General features: G+C 39.7%; 1 protein-coding gene across 2 annotated transcripts in view; it reads right to left on the bottom strand.

The window, feature by feature from the left end:
* The window catches only part of GATAD2A (GATA zinc finger domain containing 2A), a 49360-nt gene extending 26669 nt beyond the window's left edge, over positions 1-22691 (bottom strand). Inside the window, exon 1 of one of the 2 annotated variants that reach the window (XM_075207757.1) lies at positions 22291-22691. Coding sequence is in view for 1 of the 2 variants with exons in the window: in XM_075207748.1 (XP_075063849.1) it covers positions 11580-11705 (126 nt within the window). In the remaining variant the exon portion in view is untranslated. Of the gene's footprint in view, positions 1-11579; positions 11834-22290 lie in introns of those variants that run through there. The other variant, XM_075207748.1, reaches the window with a different exon arrangement.
* Positions 22692-22918: the final 227 nt, after the last annotated feature.

Here is a 22918-nt window from a genome sequence, read left to right as displayed (position 1 = left end):
CCTATACATTTTATGATAATCACATTGCCCCGCCATGGTCCAGTTACAGTGCTGGACAGTGGAGAAAACAAGTAGATAAACGCAAACACTGTGGCAACTTACAAATTAACAATAACGTATTCCGACATTGACAAAATGGAAAAGTGTACCACTATATAACACTTAAAATAAATCAAAACTAGCTTATAACTGTAGAAGACATGCAGTAGGGGTTTACATAGTGGAGGAGAAAAGAAAGTAGTAGCTTAACAGTAAACACACCATAGTAAACCGTTGACAAAAGCGTGGCATAAGATTCTGTACATATTTTTATACCGTTTTCATACAGTTGAAAAAGCGGACATCAGTACACACAAGCATTTGAAATATTTTAGACTCAAATCAAAAGTAATAAGAGACTTAGAAAGTTGTAGCAGTGACCGTAGACGACTGAAAAATACATCATAATTATGATTTCTAATACAGAGGTATGTGCAAAAGAACAGCTCCACAAGATTACTGCCACCATGAAAAGATGCATTATAACAATTACCACGTCATCTCACAATAGTCTTCACTAGGACTTCTGTGAATTATTACTTTTTGGGGGAAATAATGTGGCTAGGGGGTTTGTTATATCATGAACAAACAGCTACGTGTGTCAGAACATCTGCTTGCATGAAAACACTGTTAGATTGTGCCTGACATCACTTGCTTCAAAATGTATTCATCTCCCCCATTCCCCCCACAACATGGTAGCTTATGGTTTGAGTAAGCCAACTAGAAGGCACCAATATAAACATGCAATTAAAGATTCATGGAACCATTTTTTTACGAATTAACTGGTATGAAGAGTAAATACAAAGCTCAATTATAACTAATCCTAGAAACACAGGAAAATATACTGTATTGGTAGAGTCTGTGCTTAGTAGCATTGTATTTATCCATGCATCAACAGGGTCATCACACACACAACCTTTCTTCCTGCATCTACAAGACACTGTATAAAGCATCAGAGGAGAATGGATCCTGTGAAAGAACAACAAACCTGGATCACGCATTATATTTCAATCACATATACACTTCCAATTGGCTTCAAAAATGCAAAATTACCAAATAAAAACAGCAATGCCCTTGATGTTACTGCCCCAGCCACTCCAAACCCCAACCATAGTACTCCCCACATATTAGTTACATCCAAAAAGTGCTCACACTGAGTTCCAACGGAGAAAATGCTGCAGAAACAAGGTTTGTAAAACTACATCCACTTTAAATTTATCATTTCTTTCTACTACACTGTCATCTCACCTGTCAAACAAATATACTTCAAATCCCTCATCTCCAATCATGTCAAACACTCGGCGCCTGTTAGTCATTATGAATTTGCTTCTCTGTCCTCTCACCCCTCCTCAATTACCACTCAAGACTTTGACACTTACTTTACAGATAAAACGGACACTATCCACCACGAAATCTCCTCTTGCATGATCCACCTCCCACCCTCCAACTCTCTCTCACCATGCCTACCTCCGGTCCTTTCATCAGAGTGAAAGATCCTCACTCTCCTTGCTTCTCCCTCAACTTAGGTCACTCCAAGTATCTCTACTCCCTCTTTAACCTTACCCTCTCCATCCATGTCATCCTCAACTCCACCCTCAGCTTCAGTCCTCGCATCATATCAGTCAGTTCCTCCTCCATCTTCCTCACTCAAAGTAAACTGGTCCACTCACTATTTCCCACCTTCACTACTGTAAACTCCATCATCCAATCCATCCCAAATGCTACAGCTAGAATAAACTTCCACTGTAGGACTCTGTAAATCCCTTCACTAGCTCCCCATTCCGTCCAGAATTAATTTCAAGCTGCTCACCCTCACCTTCAAAGCCTTCACTATAACAATTACCCTCATTACATCCCTGACATAATCACAAGTTACACCCCAATACAACTGCTCCGCCGTTGAGCCCATAATGCTACTATGCACGCATGTATACAAAATCATACAATACCACTGGTGATAGGAACCATAGGATAACCTCCTACACAAAACTGTTTGCCATCACCATGGGCAGAATTGTACTCAGCAAACTCTCTCACTTTGGCTTGCCATTAACTAGTTATCACTTGATATCCTGTAACAAACTACATCACCGAAAAAAATAGAAAGTTTTAAATTGCTACTGCGATCCCCACAACAATAGTCATTGCTTAAAATCAGAACTACAAATTCCACATTCTGTTGCTGTAAAAAACAAAGGTCATGTAATCTTTATTAGCCTGGTAACTAATGTGGCATGCACCTTCAACGGTCTTTGAAAAGATAAAGATGGTAGTTTACATTAGGAGCTTCGTTATTTACACTCAAGCAGGTAAGACTATTATATCCCTAAATGATTTTACATCTTATTAAGATCATGGCTAAGTCTTACATTTGAAAATAAACCATTGCCTACTGTATGCCATATTTCAAGAAACTCCCACCTATAACAAACGGTATAGCACACTAAATAAAGGGGGCAAAGGCTACATACAGTTATCCATCATCATCAATTTATATAGCGCCACTAATTCCGCAGCGCTGTACAGAGAACTCATTCACATCAGTCCCTGCCCCATTGGAGCTTACAGTCTTAATTCCCTAATATAGACACACACACAGACAGAGAGGGGGGACAGACAATATATTTTTTTACATTTTTTCAAATGAAGTCCTGGATGATTCCCAAACTACATGCACACTTTGCATCTAAAGATGGGAGAATTGAACGCATCCACAACATACAATGCCAGACATGCTTTTGCAAAATGTCTAGTATTTTCAGGGTGCTTTCAATGCACTGCAAAAGCTTAGATATTTAGGGCTCTAGAAATCTTTTAGCAAATGCTCACTCTGCACATATAGGCACACACTGAATGTTGGGAGGCGATTCAGTGGAAAGCACCACTACTGAATGTCATGCCGCTGCAATGGTAACGGCTAAGACCCAGAAAAACAGAAAGCAGTGATGGTGTTTCAGATGTCTAAAGTGAAGAGTTTAGAGCGCTACTAGTAGCGTTGCCAGGCATCCAAAAGGCATTCCCGTGTGCACAGCAATTGCATTTGTATATAGAGTAAGCATTCCTCATAGGATTTAATGAACCCCACATTTCTCAGCATCCACGTGGTGTTGAATGCACCATCAGCAAAGCGCACCTCTGTCTTATTAGCACCCATGTGTTCAAAACCTTGAAGATCCACACAGGAATTTTGCTAGGGCTTCAGTGTGATTAAAAGATTACAGATTCAGTGCACAGACCCTTATAGCTGAAGGAAGAGAAAAATACATATTTAAGTTTTAAGCAACTAAAGACAAGTTTTGTAACATTCAGGATGATTGCCAAGCAACAAGAGCATGATAAGTAGTGCTGTATTAAAATGAGAGAAAGTATATTAACGGAAAAAAAAGAATTTTTTTTTTGGGCTTTAAAGGCGAAAATACAGTAAAGGATTATATTTATATGTGAGGTCACATGTAAGCAGCGAAGGGTGTGTGTAACAAAGCTGTAGTGAGGCTGACTGGCATTGTTGCTCCTAAAAAAATACAGAATTAAAACATACATATATACAAACAAAATTACCAGAGGTAAAGTCACATTAGAAACAAAAGCCTAAAGCAAGAATGTACTGTTGAAGACCTGGGATTTACAAATATCTTTTCATAACAGCGTGTGCTATTTAGTGAACCAATTGCCCTGAAATATGACCTATTTCCAGTCTGAAGAGTGGTGCAGTGCCTCATTGGAATAGAGCATGCCATATCTTCGAATATATAGCATTTCACAGTCAACAGTGTGGACAAAATTATTTGTCTACAAATGGAAAGGTATTTAACCTGTTCCATATTGAAGTGATAAAGGAAATGCAGAGTGAATAGCTCATGTGATCTCCAGTTTTCAAGCATCCCATCCCAGCATCCTTTGCCTTCACACAGGCCTGGCCCAGCGTGTCCAGGAAGTGACAGTGCAGACAGACGGGCCAGGGTGGGTGTGGGGGATGGGCAGGAGAAGGGGGTGGGGTACAAAATGCACCCAGTAGCAGCTGGATTGGGGGGGGGTGGGGGGAGGAAGTTCGTGGAAGGTTGACAAGCAGCATAAGGGACTGCACAGCTACGCAGTAAAAAGTAGAATGAACATAGACCTGGAAGCAAAAGGGTTAAACGCCCACATCCTCCCCTTGACCTGCCTTAATCATATCTTCATAGTAAAATATACTGATACAGTGCTAGAGACAAACTCTCTGATGTAAAAAGGGTTAACTTAACTGAACCCAAAAGTCTGCCAGAAGAAGTCTACAAAATAGGTGACATGGGATAATGCATACTGCACATCAACATAATACCTTGTTTAAGCAAGAAGAGACATTTTAAATCAGCATTACATTGTTACGTCATGTCGAGCAGGACAAGGCAACTTCTTGTTCACTTCAATATAAAATGCCATATACTGATAATAAAGCAACATACAATAGCCAAGTATTATATGACTGTCCCGTTTTCTATGCGAAAGCTAAGTAAACTGCAAGACATGATGCAGCATTCACTTAGGAAAAGATGCCTTTAAAAAAAGAGGCACCAACATATGTTTTGTGTTGCATTTGGGAACACCATTCTTATGCATTCAAGCAATTATTTTGTAAACATTCTTCAAGGATAGACAATAAAAACAGCCATTTTGTGCTTTGTAAATGAGAAACACTGAGTGCATCTCAGTGCTTCTCATTTACAAAGCACAAAATGCACAGTGATTTTTAGGAGTCTGTAGTTTTGCACAAGTACTCCTAGATAATCCCATTCATATAAACTAAAGTTTGCTCATGTCAATAAGATGTTGGGTGAAGAGAGTGGTGCCTGCAAAGCAAGAAGTAGACAACATTCATTGTGTGCTTAGATTTACAGTATAAAAATCAAGAGTTCTATATGCACTGAAATTAAATACTGGTGGGTGAAGAGGGTGCATTACTTGCCATTTCAGCTCTGCAAAGGACATGGAGACTTCTAAAAATACCTTTAACGGGATGCATTTTGCAACTTCCAGTTGCACTTGAGCACGAAGAACATTTATAAGGGCATTTCCCCACTTTAAAACAAGTTTACAACACACAAAAGTAACATGTAATTAAGACCGTACCAATATCCCATCACTCATCATTAAAGGCAAATTCAGAAAAAGCTGAGAATTTAGAAGTTTTATTTCATAAAAGCGGTGACTTCTACTTTTGAAAAATACGTCTAGATATTGCTGCCTTTCCGCACTCCTAGGTGCACTTCCAGAGGAGTCTTTCGAGAGAAAAGGGTAGGCAATGCACAAAAAGAAAATTGCCCTATGCTTTAAGTGTGATTTGTAAATTACTTTCAGTATATGCCAGAAAACATAGCCAGCTCTACTATTTACTATAAAGTTTGGCGCTTCAATAAGGGTTAGAATCCTGGTAGTCAGATTGCACATCTTCCCTAGCTCCTGTAATCTACAATGCATGTGTGAATGACCCACTACTACTTTTCAGTTCTAAGTATGACCTTCATTTCAAGGTGAGAAAGTAGAGGCACTAGTCATATTTAAATCAAAATGGCTGTAATAAACATGTCAGTTACAACAAGAGCAACACACAGGAAACAAACCACAGGAGAGCAATACAAATTAACCACTTCAGTGTGACCATAATGATGTGAGAAGACAGTAGTAATTCAGGTGGCGCACATCAGCACCTCAACTTATAGCATCACAGAACATAGCTAGTCTGTGTTCTCCCCAGTACCTATTTTCCAGGTACTCCACCCAGCTGTTTTTAGTTGCCATCCTGCTCTTAGAGCCCAACAGAGTTCTATTATAATAGAATAAACCATTGTTTCTCCTATTAGAACAGACACTATGTGAGCACAACAGCCAGCAGTGTATGTTAGACCACTGACCACCAGTCTGACCAGTCCTGGCAGGTGTGGGCAATAACCTCCAACATTTTTCATTATTGCAAAGTATTACACTGCCCCCACCTGGGCTACTTCTTAATGTCATATTGCTGGCATTTTCTGGGGAGAACGCAGCTAGTGTTGTATGTAATAACTAAAATATTGTCTAAACAGATTTCTGAAGTCAACATTTCATGTTTATTAGTAAAACTTGTATATTATAAGGAATAACGCATTCTCTAATGTAAATTACTAGATCTGTCATAGCTACCTCAACTTCATAAGCCCTAGATCCTGTGCTAGTCTATGGTCACAGAAATCCTCATTGTCTTCCACTATCCATATAATTTAGAGTAGGGGAGAGTATTATAAACACATTGTGGCAATCACATATTTGCATTGTATTAGAAATACACTAATGCCATTGCAAATACCAATACACTAGCAAAGTAATACATTAAACGAGTCTATCAGTGAACACTAAGCATCAAAGATTGCAGGTTCCTTACAAAGTGTGATTAGTACATCATGTTTTTAGAGGTTTCTAAAATGAAGATGAGCTCAGCTACCATGATATAAGATTTTAACAGAAAATAAATGCATAGTCTCTTCACCAATCCAATTTTAGTTTACATTCAAGTTAGGCTTTAGTAACATAAATTACTCCTTACAGTCATTTAAGCAACATCCACACGGACACATACACTTTCAGATAAAGAGGAACCCTTTACATCATGAAATCAGGATTAGGCCCAAAGCTCATATCAGTCAAATGTTCATTAAAAAAAAATAGTAGCCTATCAGACAAACATTAGCATATTACCGTATATACGAGTATAAGCTGAGTTTTGCAGCACATTTCGTGTGCTGGAAAAAGCCCCCCCCCCCCCCCCAGTAACGGTAATAGTGTGCGGGCTGCTTTGTTCTTCAGAACGCAGGGAATTAAATTTACCCCATAAAATTTTTGCAGACAAAATTAAAATCTCTTGTACAAATCAATTGTGCCTTTGCACTATAAATTACTATGGCGTGGCATTAATGAAAGTTCTGGGCACATTGAAGATACTCACTTTACTTCATCTCTGGACCAATGAAATACAGGGTGAAGCATACTAGATACATTACAGGTAATAGCATGTACTTCATGCAGCTACAGAATCCAATAAATCTGCAAAACAATCTCACAATAAGTAACCCAGCATTAAAAGACACTACAAAAGTATCTCATTTAAAATGTAGCATTTCTTTTTAAGTATTTTTGATTGCATGTGTGATTTAAGTACTATAGCTGCACACAGAACTGAGAAATAGGCATCAGTAAAATAGCAATTCGATGAGAAAAAGAAAGCACACAGTACCAGCTAAAGAGATTAGGCATATACTATGCCCACGCAGTAAATCAGTCCCAAACATACAAGTGTTCTTCCACATGTCAGTCTATGCCAAGTAAAGCCATTTGTGCCTTAACAGATCAATATATATATATATCTATCTATCTATCTATATATATATCTATCTATCTGGAAGAAAAGTCTCAAGCAGTCTTTTACATACAGCAAGACACACATCCTGTTCATGTGAATTTTTCTACATGGTTTGTGGCATGTGATGTGTGTGACACTACAAATGCAGCCTATGTAGGACTAGCCCAAGACATCAGAACAGTACTGTGAGGTTTTCAGACAACTAAAACCACAGGTTAAAACAGTATTTGGTGGACATGCTGGTCACTGGCGATTCATATCAGCATAAAGTCACACAATACATTGCTGCAAAAAGCCAAATAAAGTCTCTGTGCTGGCATTTTGACATTAGAACCACTAAAAAAACAAACAAAAAAAAAACCAAGAGATCACTTCTGGGCTGGAGGGCTACAGGTGAGCCTAGCGGAGTGTGGGATCTTAGAACTTCATTCAACTCGGTACTAATTATGCTGTTTCCCTTTTTAGAATTCCCCAAAGTTACAGTGGAGGGTATGGGGTTAAAGTATCCATAGAGATATTCAAGGACAATATATTTAGCCTCACAAGCTAGGAGTCCATTAAGAACTACAAAATCTGAGGACCTGTAATGTACCTTTATCTGCACAAGTGTTCCTAATTGCCTGCTAAGACAATTTCAAGGTGGACACCAACTAAAAATTATCCAACCAATCTCTGCAAAATTTTGCACCCCATTTTTCATTGTAATTTTTGTCCACAAATTGATGGACTCTAGCAAAACAAAGACTTGCAGAAAAATGTTGCACTATGTTAATGAGCTTTACTGTGCAATTTTGCAGCTATGAGGTATGAAAACCATAGGGTAAACCAACTCTCGCTTTCATTTTGGATTTTAAGGCATAAACTCACATAATCAAATGTGTCTATTCATATATACACAATATAGGTTTACTAACCCAACACTTCCTTTTAAAATGGAGGTTTTAGAAAGAAAATTAAAGTGAAGCAGGGGCAGGGAGAGCATTGTAGTTTTCTTGAATATAGAAACATTACTTTGTGCATATATAATGTAGCAAATACCACATACATCATCCCACCAGTGCTGGTACAGACTAGGATCAATGCCCAGATGGTGGCACAGCAGAGAAGTTAAACTTGCCCCAAGCACTATCATATTAGGATTACTACTGTTGGGAGATTTAATTTTAATTTTTTTGCACATTAAATAAGTCGCCCCTGCTGTTTTAACACTTTTATATTTTAAATGTTAAACACATGCCTATGAAAATTTTTTGGGTATAAGTCATCTTACATGGCTACATTCCCACCTGTGCATGTGAAAATCCATCAGAACATGCATTTGTTAAGTAGGACTCCTATTAAACTAATGCAAAAGAGTGGATCCCAAACTCTCAGTTCGAGGCACCCTTAGGATCTCCATAATTTTTTCAAGGCACCCCTAAGCCAAAATCGTTACCAAGTCGCCCCCCTGCCTTACTTACCACCGGCACCCCTGCGAGATCGCCACAGCACCCCAGGGAGCTGCGGCGCACAGTTTGGGAACCACTGTCCTAGGCAAAAACTACTAACCAAAATAATCTCAGAAAGATAAGTCACACAAGCATGCAGTTATCAGATGATCATTTTAATGGCTCAGCAACAAATACATTGAAAGAGTCCTATCCAGCTGTTTTTAACCTCCCTAGTTTGAATTCAGTCATTACTTTATATTCGTACTCGACTGTCCTAACCTACCTAGTATTTGTTACCAACACTCCAAATGATACACCTATTTCTTGAACTGGGAGAGCATCCCATGACTACATCACCTGTTCCATAAAGCATCATTTTCTCACATCTCCCACACTTCGTAACTGCAAAATGGCGATTACATTATATAACAGTTGCCACCTTCCATGTTGCTTTCTGCAGAACTAGATCTCTAAAAATCCTGGTTAGATTGTCATGGTGACCAAAGAAAAAAAAAAAAAAAAAGCACTCCAACACCTGGATTGTGTCACCTTTTTATCTGCAGCCTTCCATACAGTACATAGCTGCCTGCACCTAACTGCAATGGCCAGGAACCATTATAACCTGCTCTTGGCATGTAGAGTTCACACAAAACATTTCATAACACTATGCTAAAACAGCACCCACAACCTCAGTAATGCATTCAATGAAAAAACGGTGAACTCATCATGGTTTGTGCCGCATTACTTCTGAGAACAAAAGTGCTCTGGTATGGTCTCATTTGCTTCAGCTCTTTTCTCATTTCTTTAGCTCTTTCAAAATAATAAAAAAAAAAAATGAAAAGCATAAAGTAGAGTAGACAGAATTTTTTTTTTTTTTACCAACCGGCTCCTCAGTTTCATATTGTTATGTAAACAAAAGCAGCTTCAAATAAAAGTATTAGAAAGAAAAGAGCACTTTAAAAAAAAAAAAAAAAATCCCCCTGCCTCCCAAAAAAAAACAAAAAAAAAAAACATTACAAAGTGGTATAACTCAATTTAGGAAAAATAAAAAAATTAGCTAAACAAACAGCATACATTCAGACACACTACTGGCTGGAAAACAGAACAGATGAGAACCAAAATCTTATCACTTAGCGCAATTATGCCAAAATAGGTTATTTATTAAAGGCCATTGTATCTAAATTACTTAGTGTATAACATTTCCAAGTGATGCAGATAAAACACTCAACTCCAAGTTAAATCTCTGTACCAGGATTGATATTGTACTGTAACTGTGCAAAGGTATAAAAACAAATATAAAGTTTAAGATTACTATCCAAAAGTATATCTTTTGAAAATTCAAAATGTAATGAGGCATTAAGTGCCACGGTTGTTAAAGCACTAGAATTATGCGTAAAATGTAGAAACAAATTGTAAAGATATCTTACTTTAGTGCCAAATAAAGCTGTGCGAAAAAGGATGGGATAAAAAGCTGAAACAAAAAAATTAGTGTTTCTAAAAGTTCGGTGCAACAGACAGTCCATGGAGCTGTGCTCACCTTTGTCCAATAATGCCATAACTTCAAAAATATTGAAATAACTAATTTTTCTATATAGTGTGAAAGTCACAGTGAACATCTCTAGAAGGCAAAAGAAGGTGCAGGCTGCAGCAACCCTTGGGCCTGATGCACCTTTTACAGCAGGAAGGACAGAAAGGAAAAAAAAAAAAAAAAAGGAGAGAGGAGGGACTCCTATTATGACAGTGAACCCAGTCTGCAATCAGGGTTAACAGAGGGGGGGGGGGGGGGAGAGATGGAGATAATAATCCCCCTTCTTGCATGGAACTCCACCTATAACAGCAATATACCTTAAATACTCACTACATATTTTCACCTTTACAACAGTGTAAAAGCAACAATTTATAGACTTAAAAGATGACCCATCCCATTACCACCAAACCCAGGCAGCCAATACCTTAGTGGAAATGTCTACACCAGAGCCTATTTCTACGGGTTGGTAGGGGGTTCAGACCCCAAATAACCTTTACCACCTTTGTCCCCATCAGTAGACCGCGCCTACCGATCCACCCTTACAGTGCCGGGTGATGCAATTAACCCTCACCAAGTACAAGGGTGGCCTCTGCTTATTAGAGAAAATAAAAAGACGTCTGGGATGAAGCCATATTATCCCCATGTTCTGACATAAAAACAAAACTTCTCCACACTGAGGCAGTGGCAGGATATTAAGCGTGTAACTCCCGGGATACTTCCCACCTCCCCAGGGACATCTGCGCCCTCCAGCACCACCCACCCTCTTTAACCCTTTCAATGCGGTGGAATTCGCAAAAGCAACGTGGATCCCCTCTTCCATTAAGGGGAGTGAAAACTATATTAAAAGGGGGAGACAGCTGACCAACCCCTCCCCCCACCTAGAGACACTAATAGGATAACCGGAAGAGAACAAACAATTGCAAGTAAATAACCACGTAATCAGTAACAACTTAAATATTTCTGCCAGAGATTCCATACCGGGGGAGTACGATACCCCAAATACGAGGAAGCAGGAGAACAAGGAGATGAACATTGAATGGAAAAGGGGCTTAATAAATAATTAGGGGCTAATGAATCATCGCCACCCCCTCCCCCACCTACAAGGAGGAGCATCTGACTCATTAAATAAAATAATAATACAACTTTTTGATCGAATCCTAAAGAGCAGCCCGCAGAATAAAGTTTCATCACCCTTCCTGTGTGCCCCACTTACAGAATAACCAGGACGGCAGGCTGGGCCAGGCCGGGATGAGGCCTCTCTCGCCGGGTCCCCGAACACACGGATCCCCGGTAGTCCTGGCCTCTGCTCACGTTGCCAAATAATGCGCCTCTTACACATGGAGGCTCCAGCCGCGCATGCGCAGCCGGCCCTTTAATCCCAATACCCGAAACTGGGCGAAGACAAGCGGGGTCTTAAAGGAAACAGTGTGTGTGTAAAGTTGAGTGTGAGTAAGTGCCCGGGAAAACATGTGGGCAAAGCACAGATTGCAGGAACAGGCTCACTCCACCCACCGGAACAAGACTATACAGGACACGGGAGAGTGGCCGTGAGATATGCACTACATAAAATACATAACAGTTCAATGGTTAAATATTTTTACCACTCCTTACAAGAGTAACATTTGACGAGAGGGTACTGCCGAATGTGTAAACTATTATACACATAGTGGATAGTTCAATTATATGATAAACTGATGGGAACTCATTGTAATATAGAATTGATGTAAGAAACAAGTGGTATAATTTCTACTGACAAATTTGAGAAAAATACTTAACCTGATTGTGATCAAAGAGTGCAAAATATTTGTACCTCATGTGACCCAGTCATTTTAAACATTTAAAGATTCACAAGTTTTGGACTCATTTGTCTAAAGAAATTTTCTTTTTACAAACGAAAAGTATAGTATTTTATCCTCTCAGGAAAAGTTACTTTCTACCATTATCTCATCGCTTGAACTGAATGGTCAGTAATAAAGGGTAAAAGAAAAAGTTTTAAAAACGTACCCAACTGCTTAGTTTGATTTTATTTTATTTATATTCACCCACAACGTATTAAAAGACTTGGGGGCCTATTTATTAAGCCTTAAACTGTTTAGGCATAATTTAGTATCCTAGCTATTTAATAAAAGCCAAAACGCAGGATATTTCCTATCCTAGCTTTTTGGAGCTTGACCCTAATGGCGTTAGCCGCTCTGCCATATGGGGGAGAGCATTGTTTGAAGGAGGGGGATCTTCAGATCCCTGTTCGACAGGCTTCATGCTCTCCCCTCCTTTAAATAATGAAAATGACTGTGACCTAAGGTCACGCATGTGCATTAGACTCTTGTTCAGATCCTGAAGTTTTTGCTAAAGTAAAGTCATCGTCAGGACAGCCACTTATGAGAAGTGCTGTCCCAGCATGTTTTTTTAATAAATGACTGCCTTGTATTAACACCTCATTGTTGACCTAATGGAAGATAGTTAATAATGGGGGCGGGGGGAATGAAGTCACCATTACTAAATAGGTCCCTTGTTAAAAGTCTACCTTAAATAGTACCTCACTCCACATATGGTCCATCATATATACATCATCATCACCATTTATTTATATAGCGCCACTGATTCCGCAGCGCTGTACAGAGAGCTCATTCACATCAGTCCCTGCCCCATTGGAGCTTACAGTCTAAATTCCCTAACACACACAGACAGAGAGAGAGACTAGGGTCAATTTTGATAGCAGCCGGTTTCCTCCCACACTCCAAAAACCATACTGGTTTGAGTGTGGGAGGACCCGGAAGAAACCCACGCAAACACGTGGAGAACATACAAACTACACACATATAAGGCCATGGTCGGGAATCAAACTCATGACCCCAGTGCTGTGAGGCAGAAGTGCTAACCACTATGCCACCGTGCAAGATATATACAAGATATCACCATAATATTCTAGTTGATTGGTTCTAGCCAGAAGTGCTGGAAATGTACACACAGTTACAGTCTGCAAATTCACATCTTATACAGTACACATTACTACTCTATCTGAGCTATGGATAGCATTACTACACAGAAACTCTAAAGATCCCCCAAAACCAGCTTTCTGATTTTCAGCATATCTGACTGACCACTCAATGTTGTGTGGGTAGGGAAATGTAAAAATCTATCATTCCCACTCTAACCAAGGAGCAAATAAAAATTTGGCTAATACCTGCTATAGAAGACATAAGAGCCTCCACCTCTCTCCCTCTTCATTTGGAATCACTATCTGTTCCTGAGGGACTTGTTAGAGACTACATCATATCTGAACAGAAATCTGCTCTAGGGACACTTCCTTTGTCACTGTAATGCATGCCATCCTTTTTTTTGAGTTCACTCCACCCTATAGATCAGTGCTTCACACTCAAAATTACCTACTTCCCTTTTTAGCATCCTGGATTTGAAGCTGCCCTACCACCTAGGTAAAATATATACAAGTGTCTAAGCCCTTTTCACCTCCAGGCAGCCATTTTCCTTTCAAATAGCTATGGTAATGATTGTGAGCGGGAGAACCAATTACAAGCCACAACCACTTGTTTGCGGATTGTAATTGGTCCTCCTGCTCATCCCTCACCTGGGTGGTTCAACTTGGGCCGTAAAAGGAACAACTGAAGGCCTTGGGGCTGCTCTGTGCAGCCATTTTCCTCCAAGACTCCAGCTAGGAAGTGGGCATACCTTAGTCCTATGATGCAATAATCAGTGCTTTGTGCAAGTGCCAGTATTGCAAATGGAAGAATAGTAACGGTCAATTAGGTGGTGTCACAAGTGGGAAGGAAGTGCTAGCGAGCTAAGGTGGTGTAGATCCTTTTTCGTGTAAACGGCGATTGGGGGGAGTAAAAGTAACAATTACTAGGTAGATAAAAACATATTTAGTCTGATCTTGTATTGGAGGAGTGGATGGACAAATAATCTGGTCACTGTGCAGTGTATAATCTTTTCTTTTTTTTATTACCCATTTGTTATTCCTTGTGTAAGGGAACCCCCAAGCCAGCAATTGCTGCTAAGTAGGGATTTAAAAATAATGGAAACTGCTTGGGTATGCAGCCATTTCCAGTTCTGGGTGACAGACAGGAAGACCCTGAGTGGCCACTGTATATTGTTGGAATTCAGAAGCCTGAAGGTATTCCCCCAAAGCAGAGGAGAAATCTTTAAAACTACACTTTAGCTGCTGATTAAGTAAAAAAAAAAAAATGCACCTTCTCCCACACCATTTCAAAAGGAGTCATCCATTATAAATAAGTACTAAAGTGGCATGGTTGTTGGGGGGAAAAAACAAAACTGTTAAACGGTCATCATTAAGCTACACAAACATTTAGGGGCAGATTCAATTAGCTGCCGGACATCGCCTCGATGTCCAGTTGCTCACCTTGCCAGCTTATGGTACAGAAATCTCTTCTCATTTCCCCCTCGCACTTCTATGGGATGCGAGGGAAAATGAGCTGAGATTTTGCTAAGAACTCAGATGCAGTCTCCATGGACTGTACCCGAGATAGATCACGTCACCTCATCTACCCCACAATGTCAGTAACATTTGCTACTGATCTGGTCTCCTAGAGATATGACAGGCAGGTAGATTACATTGTTCTTTATAGAGCGTCACGATATTACACAGAGTATAGTCAGAGAAAATATTCACAACTGTCCCTGCCCACTGGAGCTTACAGCCTAAATTCCTTACCACACAAACTAGGATAAACTTTGTCAGCAGCCAATAAACCTACCAGTATGCTTTTGGACTGCTGGAGGAAACTGGAGCACACATGCACAAATACTGGGAGAACATACATTATGATAATGGATTGTCATTCCCTATTCCCACCAGGATCAAGCATACTTAGCAAGGGGAGACAAGGTACTGGGGTACAAAGAGAGTCAGTTATACTCAGCAAGGAAAGATTTGTCCCAGCCCTGCTGTCAGGACCCTTCCTTTCAGTTACCTGTAGTCACATGACCCTTACACCACTGTTCTGCAAGGGCTTCCAGATTTCATTATTTGACTTGCATATTCACTATTTGTGATATTTATCTCACTGTTATCCAAAATAAGGTACTGCATGCAAAGCTCTAGGCAACATAAGGGAGGGTCTTTGTCTATATGCCTGGCAAACTTAATAATAATATTTAATAATAATAATAAAAACTGCTTAAGACGATCCAATTAAAGTAAGCCTACAAAATGTCCTGGTATATGCTGGGCAATGACGGCTATAATGTGCTGGTCATTCAGCTGTAAAATGTACAATACTCTGGTCATTTTAGACAATGTACTATGTAACATACAGCGCAATGCATGCATAGATATTGAAGTATATGCATGCATCCACCCCATATTTTTTAAACCATGCCCCAAGATTTTTTGCTTAAAAAATTAGTTGCTATTCTTTTTTAGTGAAATGTTTCCAGCTTCCAGTTTCATACAAAAAAACTGTACCATCTCTTTATATGTGGAAGCCTTTTTAGTATGATTGTCTCATTCTCACCGCTCCCTTCCTTTCCCAGTTTGGTGTTGCTTATCCCCTTTGTTCTCTTTTCTTCCTTTAACACACCCTAACAAAGTTGATATATATGATTTGTATTTCAAGCGTAAATTTCTTAATCAAAATTTATTGCGTTTAAAAAAAACACACACATAATGAACAGTACCACTTAGCGAGGTCATGGAACTCCCTGGGCAAAGGCCTTATATATTTTAAAGTGGATCTACATTGAAAGCATTTAGTAACTGCAAGCAAGAGGTAATTTAGTTTTCATGCACATATGTGTGAAAGCTAAATATATAAAGGATATGGAATACTTACAGGTAAGAGGTATTGACACCTACTGGCTGTGTGAATGCCCCTTACCTGTGTCCTGTTCAGAAGACAATGCGTCTCCGAAACAGTACACGGAGACCTATCGCCTTGTCCTAACTGAAATTTCTGCTCATTTCCCTTAGGTCCCATAGAACAATGAGCAGAGTCTCCTTCCCGTAATAGGCAGAAATAAGCGCAGTCAGTTCGGTGGCACCTTGTGGTGAATAAAATCAGCCCTAAAATGTGCTACAATTCACTGTACATACAAATAGCAATTGGCAGACTTGTGCTCTTCTGAAAATAGACATTATAGAGAATGTGCCATCATCATCTAGTAACAACTCGAGAGGTAGAAAATGTAACTATCAAAACCAGACAAGTTGTCGGATTGGCAGAAATGAAGTGTCAAGCGAGTGATACTAAAGTAGCGACTCTTGTACAAACTTTCATCCGCACACATTTCATAGAATCTGTGCTGCCCTCAGTAAAGCCATGTTTTTTATTCATACATTATTCGCTACTGTTGGAATAGTGCCCCTTTCAGGAAACCTGTCTTATCATCCAATTAGTAGAGTGATGCGAGTGAATATACACATTTTAGAAATAAACACAGATTTAGACACTAAGGGCAGTTTACTGATGGCATACATTTTACTCCACCTTGGGGATTGCTATTCCTTTCCAAAGCTCAAAATCAGGTCAAATCAAAATCCATTCTAAAGTTTTGAAATAAAAAAAAAAGTATGAAACACAAAATAGACTGGAGAATAGAATGTGGCTTTTCAAACAAAAACCTGATGTGTGAACAATTTAGTTGCAATGTTTGTACTTTTACCACAAGACATTTACAAAAAAAATAAAACGCAAACCAAAAATTTTTCCTTAAATGTTCCCTGGGTTACTTTGAGGCCTCCTACACACAGATGTCCATAAAATTAAAGTCAACTGACCCCTTTGGTAAAAACATGTTTAGGCAACAGGGTGAACCTACAGGCAACGTTTACAGCGAGTGCCCCAAGGACAAAGAGTTGACTCATGGCCAAAGACCTACCTGTTCTCAGCAAGTGCATGTGCATTCACCAAAGGTTTCAATGAACCCCAATTTTCTGAACTTACACAGCACAGGGAAAGCACCCACAATGCAACAGACCATGATGCCTTATTCACATCCATGTGTATGATGCATTGCATACTTGGAGTTATCCCACAAAAGTGTGAAATTTTACTGGATCTAGGAGATAATTATGGGGATACAAATGCAGGTATTTTTATCCAAACCAGAGGAGAGACTGACCGTGCGAGCATGGAAATGGATACAATGACTCCACAAGGATTTTTACAGCGGATCTTTTTTTTGGGGGGGGCGGGGGGGTGCTGCATGTTCTATATAATTTCATTCACTGCAGGCCGGGAAATAGTGATCCGCTGATCTCTGTTACGTTACTTATGCTGCCCAAAATAGAAATAAAATAGGCATCTCGAAGTTTACCAAGTCAAAATAACAACTAATTATCAACATCATTCACACCCAATCACCTCCAAGCTGCCTATATCAGTGCTATCCATGATGAATGAATCTTTGTACCCCACAAATTGTTTTTTTGTGCGCTGAATCACAACTGAAGAAAGTTTGTTTAGGCATGTCCTTACAGAGCCAAAACACACACACCGTCAGTATGGATATATAAGTAATGGCTTGCACATAAAAACTGATTCAGCTATCCAATCCCTAATAAGAGGAAGTACTAGGTGATGTCATAAGAAATTCCCTTCATCATGTACAAGCACTCTAGTAGTTGAAATAGGCAAACACTCTTTATACTAATCAGGGACCTTGAACATAATAAAACTACTCCTAATCCCTTTATCAGATAACAGACTATTAATGATAGTGTGGGTCCTGAAAAAGATGTAGCCAGGTCCCTCCTCGATCCCCTTACCTCACACGTGTTTAAAGATGGCCACCACAGCATCAGAAGGTTTAATATCCAATACTGCAGTGCTGAATGACTAAATCACCTATATACTGGGGGTACATAAATACAGGGTTTTTGTTTTATTTACTAAATGTAAATATATACTCAATGTGAACACTGTGGCATCAGTTAAGTGTCCACCATGCACTGCTAAAAAGGTTAAAGCCGTAGTAGAAATTTGCCTGCACATGTATTATATATTAATGTATGAATTTAATAAATGTAAATACCTAATGTGTTGGTGCTACATAACCGGTTAAGTCCTGGCACTATCCTATAGTAACTATATACTAAATTATATAGAACAACAAATCAACCCTTATACCAGCGCTACAATAGATGCTGCCTTAATACACTTTGGATCCACTTCTCCCCAGAACAACTATAAAATACAATTGAGCCTGAAATATATACATTTGTACTTTATAGTTGATATAATAAATTGTGCCCATTTTAAAATGGTTGCATTTAAGATGTATATTTAAATAAACAAAATGCATGCTGTTACTATTCCCTGGTAGTCCAGTGGGGATCCATCAGACAAGTTGTTTGTGGAGACCAGTGCACTGGAGTGCAGATGGCGTTCCCCAACCCTGGTGGTCCAGCCTTGGAGTCACCCCCCAACAGCAGCCTCAGTGCAGTGGATTCCAGAGGTGCTTTCAATGGCCTCCTGAACACAAACAGGGAGTTAATTCAAATATGGACTGCTGCCCCTGGATCTGGCAGCCCACTCTTTGGAGCCAAATTCAGCTACAGGAGGGAGCCAGACAATAGGGCAAGGTCACTAGAAGTATTTTTAGGCAGGATATTTAATCTTTGATGGTACCAGGGGTTGAGAGACGACAGACTCCCTCTCCCTGGCAATTTGTGGAAATCGGGTCCTGCCAATAGCAACAATGTTACAGGTGTGAAATGCCTCCAGGCTGATTCTCATGCTAGCTGCATGAGTCAGCTCACAGCAAAAAGGCTCTGCAGCAATTATACCAGCTACCCTGAAGCAAGTGGTACCAAGTGTCAGTGAAGGAGTCGGGTGCTGGCAGCACTATCCTCCTCCAAATAGTGCGCAGTTGGCAATTGTGGCCGGCAAGTGTCTGTTGGTAGGTGACACTAGTAGGAGCGTTTAGTAAATGCAATACGAAAATCCAGCTAAACTGTGTATGATCCCTCTCCAGAGACCAATACCGGATGACAAGTTAAGCCCATCTGGTCACAAGTGGCACTTGCTGCAGCCACCATAGCGACTTGGTGATTATTAAGGTAAGTTTGTGGAGTGACACTGAAAATGATTAGATTTAACATTTCATTATAATGAGACTATTAAAACATGTAACCAACATAATCCATTATAAAAACTTGTTCACTATCATTTAATCTTCGTTACTTTTTTATACACTCCCAAAACATACTGGTAGGTTAATTGGCTGCTATCAAAAATTGACCCTAGTCTCTGTCTGCCTCCCTGTCTGTCTATCTCCCTCTTTGTCTGTCTGTGTATGTGTGTCTATATTAGGGAATTTAGACTGAGAGCCCCAATGGGGCAGTGACTGATGTGAATGAGTTCTCTGTACAGCGCTGCGGAATTAGTGGCACTATATAAATAAATAAATGATGATGATGATGATGATACAAGTGACCCAGATATATGCCATATTTTTCTTATAGGATATATTTAAAATAACAGTAACATTTTTGTTAAGGTCACATTTATACAGAAAAGTCTACTGTTCTTTCTAGCACAACTGTATACCATATTAAATTATAGTGTAGTGGCCAAACTAAGGAAAATCAGGTACAAGTCATGTGAGGACATCAATTTGCAGTAGTTTTCTTGTTTTGTTCTATTTTTGAGTTGCCACTCAAGTGTGAAAGGTGTGTACCCCAACTTTTACACATGTAAACCTTTGTGGACAAAATACAATATGTGGTACTTAACCCCATGTAAAGCCCTCATACCCATTTGTATTTGCTAATATCCAGTCTTGTTTTATTAATGTGTATGCCCCCAACTGTAAAGTGCTGTGGCGTATGTGGGCACTATATAAACGTTAATAAGGAAATAATGTAAAAAGTGTGTGATGCAGAGAGGGGGTTCGAGTATGAGGACCAGATACCCCAATATCCGAGACTGCAGCATTTATTAGTTCTCCTGATCACACTCCTACCCATTTTAAAGTGCCAAACTTCAAGTACTGCCGATCAGGTGCTTTCAGTGGGAATCTGTTGTAAAAATACAATTACCGGTAGATGCCGTTGCATGTGTATTTTCACATGCATTAAAACATGTGCTTTAAATTAGTTTTCCATGCACTTTCCATTCACTGCGCTTTTACCAATATACTCTATTGCACTGGTAGCACACTAACTTATTAAAAACAGGGCATGCATTCTAAAATCTTAACCATTTCTAGAATAGTGGGAATGACTTCTTAAGAAAACAAATCATCCTATTTAGAACGCGATTTTCAGGTGTTACTGGCATAAAAAAGCATTACCAGCAAATAGGAAGGACAACTTTAATTGCGGACACTTGGCAAGCACTGAACAGTCTTTAAAACACCAAAATGAACAAATTTAAGAGCAAATATATAGTGAACATTATAGTGACTTAAAACTGTAAGAAAGTGATTAAGGAGAATCCGGAATTAAAGGTTTTCTTTCTGCTTGGTTCCCCAAAAAAATTAAGACAAAGCTTCACAAGCTCAATTTAGAAACCAAGGGGTTATGGTGAGCTAGGTTTAACCGGAAGTAATGTATCGCTCTCCCACTCTCTGCCTTTCAGCTGGCAGGGAACATCCTCTGTGACTATTTGTGCAGAAGCCACCTAGCTGCTCAATAAGCACATTAACCCTTCTGACAGACGTCACTGACTGCAGCCATTTTGAGAGTATCCAGCAGTGCCAAACATCATTTAACATCTTCAGTGCCAGTTAGTGCTGTAACAGAATTCACCGTTCACAGTAAGATTGTAAAACATTCCTGACATACTGATATTATAGTAACTGCACCTTAAGCCAACATAACCTTGAATACTAAATGTATGTGTTTTTGAAGTAATACATAAACTGCTACTTCTGTTTACTTTCTTTATTCAATGTAATACTTTCCAAGGTCTGTGGATCAGACAAGTCTAAAAAAAAAACAAAAAAAAAAAACATGATCTTTATATTGTGAATTTGTAGTTATTTATCTGAATGTGTTTGTACAAATATTTGGAGAGTGGTATATTAAACTCTTCCAGGCATTTATACAGATCCCAGAGACATGGGAATGTTGAGAAAGTACTTTGATGCTGGTGGCAAACACACAAGTGGACACATTAAACAAAAAAAGTCTCCAAGAAATCTAAGCCCCACATGAAGAGATGTGAAAACGGAGACCAAAATACCTTCAATTACAATAAGTACCACACCCAGGATGGGCTGGTGAATGGAGGATGGGGTCAGTTCAGCCATAAAAAGCAGCAATTAAGCATGATTTAATACATGTTACAGGCCATAAGGGTCACTACTCACCAGGCCTGTTGCTACAGAGAGAGATATATGGGGGAAGGGTCAAGCTCCCCAAGGAAGGTCAGCTGCCTATCCCAGTATTAGAGTGCAAGCTCTGTAGGCATCAATTACAACACTGCTAAATTATAAGTGTGTTTTGCGAAGTAGTATGAAAATTGCATAGAAGATATGTCAATTAAATGAAAAGTGTTGAGTGACTAAGCACTGAACAGGCTGAAAGACGGGGAGAAGTACCGCCCGCATATATAGCCCCGGTGCCTGAACGGTTTAGCCATCGAGCTGATCACGGGTCAGGTATTACGTCTTCCCGTATTCTATTTACTGCAATACATAGAACTTAACTTTACAGAAGTTACGACGGAAAGTTTGCTTTTTATGTTTATCCAGAAACAGAAGCATGACTGCACGGGGGGATTCCCACTAGCATATCTGTAGACTAAGAAGCAGCAGATTTTATATATATATATATATATATATATATATATATATATATATATATATATATATATAAATATATATGTTAATATATACACACACACACTATATATATATATATATATATATATATATATATATATATATATATATATATATACACATACATACATACACAAACAATGCACAGACATACTCACCTCAGCGGGGGGGTCTGACCCCTCCCCCGAGTCCGGCCACAAGGAGGACTCCGTGGTGGGTCCGTGTAGTCAGCCGCCTGGGCCACACCAGCCCTGTCCTCCGATACCGCTTACGGAGCGGGACCTCCGGCCGTAACTTCACGAAGCGAACAGAAAGCAGGCTCCGAGCGGACCGAAATTACCGCTTTAAAGCCGGCTTCGCGGTTGCTAGGCAGATTACAGCACCGGCGCCACGCTTCCGTGTAGCTGCTCCGTGACAGACAGGCGAGTAAACCATCCAGAGTGAGTTGGGAGGACCCGAGGCGATGGAGCTAGGACAATAAAAGCTGGAGATCACGGGGGCGGAGCTATGAGGTCGGCATGGTGTCATGTGTGAGTGCATGAGAGAGACGTTAGAACGTTCATCACTCAAACGTTCCTCTGTGACAACAGCCGGACGTCAGAAGACCCGCCCTCTAAGTGGTAGTTCTCCAGACGTTCCCTTTTGCACCATGCAGGAGGCGGTATTTCAACGATACCCGTGTTTCCCAATGAGAAAAATTCCAGGCTCCAGCTCTAGACCAATCAAAAAGGAGAATGGGCGGTGATTTCGAGTTTTACTCTAACTAGTGGGCGGTGAAGAAGTTGG

This window comes from Mixophyes fleayi, chromosome 1 (genome assembly GCF_038048845.1).
Source record: "Mixophyes fleayi isolate aMixFle1 chromosome 1, aMixFle1.hap1, whole genome shotgun sequence".
Lineage (NCBI taxonomy): Eukaryota > Metazoa > Chordata > Amphibia > Anura > Limnodynastidae > Mixophyes > Mixophyes fleayi.
The sequence above is the reverse complement of the archived record's forward strand: the minus strand, read 5'-3'. Positions and strand labels throughout refer to the sequence as shown.